Source organism: Alosa sapidissima, chromosome 4, assembly GCF_018492685.1.
Source record: "Alosa sapidissima isolate fAloSap1 chromosome 4, fAloSap1.pri, whole genome shotgun sequence".
Taxonomy (NCBI): Eukaryota; Metazoa; Chordata; class Actinopteri; order Clupeiformes; family Clupeidae; genus Alosa; species Alosa sapidissima.
In genome coordinates this window covers 37,973,714-37,975,749 of record NC_055960.1, presented here as the reverse complement: position 1 = coordinate 37,975,749, position 2,036 = coordinate 37,973,714, and the positions used below count along the sequence as shown (strand labels likewise).

General features: G+C 44.3%; 1 protein-coding gene across 2 annotated transcripts in view; it reads left to right on the top strand.

The window, feature by feature from the left end:
• Positions 1-319: 319 nt before the first annotated feature.
• The window catches only part of shisa4 (shisa family member 4), an 11,822-nt gene continuing 10,105 nt past the window's right edge, over positions 320-2,036 (top strand). Inside the window, exon 1 of one of the 2 annotated variants that reach the window (XM_042090503.1) lies at positions 320-804. In XM_042090503.1, the coding sequence (XP_041946437.1) occupies positions 747-804 (58 nt within the window). In that variant the 5' untranslated portion in view covers positions 320-746. The remainder of the gene's footprint in view (positions 805-2,036) is intronic. The other variant, XM_042090504.1, reaches the window with a different exon arrangement.

The window sequence follows — 2,036 nt, the reverse complement described above, 5'->3', positions numbered from 1 at the left end:
TCTTTTTTTTTAAGCAACCGCCCCAGGCCAATGAGACAAGCGTGTAGCTACAATATAAACAAAGCGAAACTCATGGCTGACGTATCTTCTTGAGCGGTCTCTGATTGAGACACAGAAAGTTCTCAAGAACACTATTAGGTCTTTAAACATTTACCATCACACACATTCATTCATCGGACCTAATATTTGTAGTTTTAAAAAAAGGAAAAGAAAAGGTGATAGACCCCCCCCCCCTATTTTTTTTCTCACCGGATCTGCATCGATCTCAAATATGACATTTCTAAAATCAAATTGACGAAAATCCGTCGTACGACGGAGAACTTTAATCCTTGTCTGATTTACGCTACGTGAGGATATTAGACTAAATCTACTGATCATTTGAAAAATTAAGACCTCCGTGAAAAAATTCCAGACTTTGAGGTGAAATTCAATACTTTTTAAGGCCTTAATTTAGGAAAATGAAATTTAATAATTTGTAATACTTTTAAGACTCCGCGGGTACCCTGCAGTGATGCACATCGCGCTGCTTCGTGCTCGTCTCCTTTAACGCCGCGAGAGGCTGCCGCGTCACGGCCCGTGTATCATCCGACACTCACATTTCATGTGGATCACGAACTGAGCGAGCGCTCCTCCGGCTGCCCAAGCATGTTATTCAAGACGGCCCATTTCATAACGGAGCACTGAGGTCCCGCCGCTGTCCGCGCTGATCGCCATTTCATTCTTCAGGATATCGGATTGCTTCCAAGATGTCGCTGGCCGCGGTGGCGCTCTCGGTCCTCTCCCTGATCCTGTCCTCTTGGCCGGGTGGGTAAGATGGTGTCATACCCTTACAGGCCGCGGGAAGAACCGCGACAACATCACACACGTGAAAGCAGCCTTTTTTCCGCATTAACGGTGACATATGGTGTTGTAACTGCGTCTCGTTATAGAGGATATTTACATATCGTGCACCTGCTGTTTCAGAGATATTTAATGATCGTGTTGTGAGCTGTCTCATGTAGAACGCGGCTGTAAAAGAGCTCTTGCTCTGTAAATGAGAATATCATATGTGAAAAATATGTGACAGAATGCCATTGGCGAAAACATCTAATAAAACTAATGAAACTGGCTCAACCTTGACTTAGACGGGGCAATTGAGTTCAACAGATATTTAGCCTAGTTGAATGTGTTTATCAAAAATCAGTCACGTTAACACCCAGCTTTTTGGGGAATGCTTGCGAGGTATGGTAATGTGGGACATGTTCTCAATTTTCTCCCTAACAATGTGCCATGGCCATATAACATCTAGGCTACGAGTGTCTTAGAATAATAAATGGCATAACTTTCCCATGTTACATTTATTGAAAATAATGAAATAAATATATTTTCTGTGGTCAATGATTATCGTGAAGGTTCTTAGACGGGCTTCTGTTGATGACTTTGCGCCGTGATCATGTGCCAGGTCGCTTCAATCTGGTGTAACATTACATTTGTCATTAAAAATAGTTGTGAGCTATCACCGGAACTGCAGCGGAAAGCCAGTTAGTGTGTTAACCTTGTGTCCATTCTACTAGCCCCTCTTTACACTGTTAATCCCGAAGCTAGAGACCCCGAGCAGGTGGCTCCGTGACCCGTGGGTCATCTGCTGCCACAAAAAATGCCTTTCCCACCGGGAGGGCCTGGACGGGGCGCCCCCCAAATGACACTCTCATTTAGAGGAGCACTGCCACTTGTTGACTTTGGCGTTTCCTGTTTGATGTGGGTGTTGTTATTGGCTGTTATTGTGCTCTTTAGCTGTTGTTTTTGGCCGTTTGGATGTGATGTCTGCTGGGGTTTTTCCCTGAACCCAACACCCTCTGCCACAACAGCATGCAGGGCTTTGAGAGGGACAGTAATCACCTTTCAGCCTGTCCCCTCACAAAGAGACACACACACACACACACACACACACACTTACAATGAATATATGAATAAGAATTGCAGAAGCCCACTCTAAGTGTCATTTGAATGAGTTGGTTTTCTTGTGTGTCGGCTCCAGTTTACAGAATGAAAAAGTT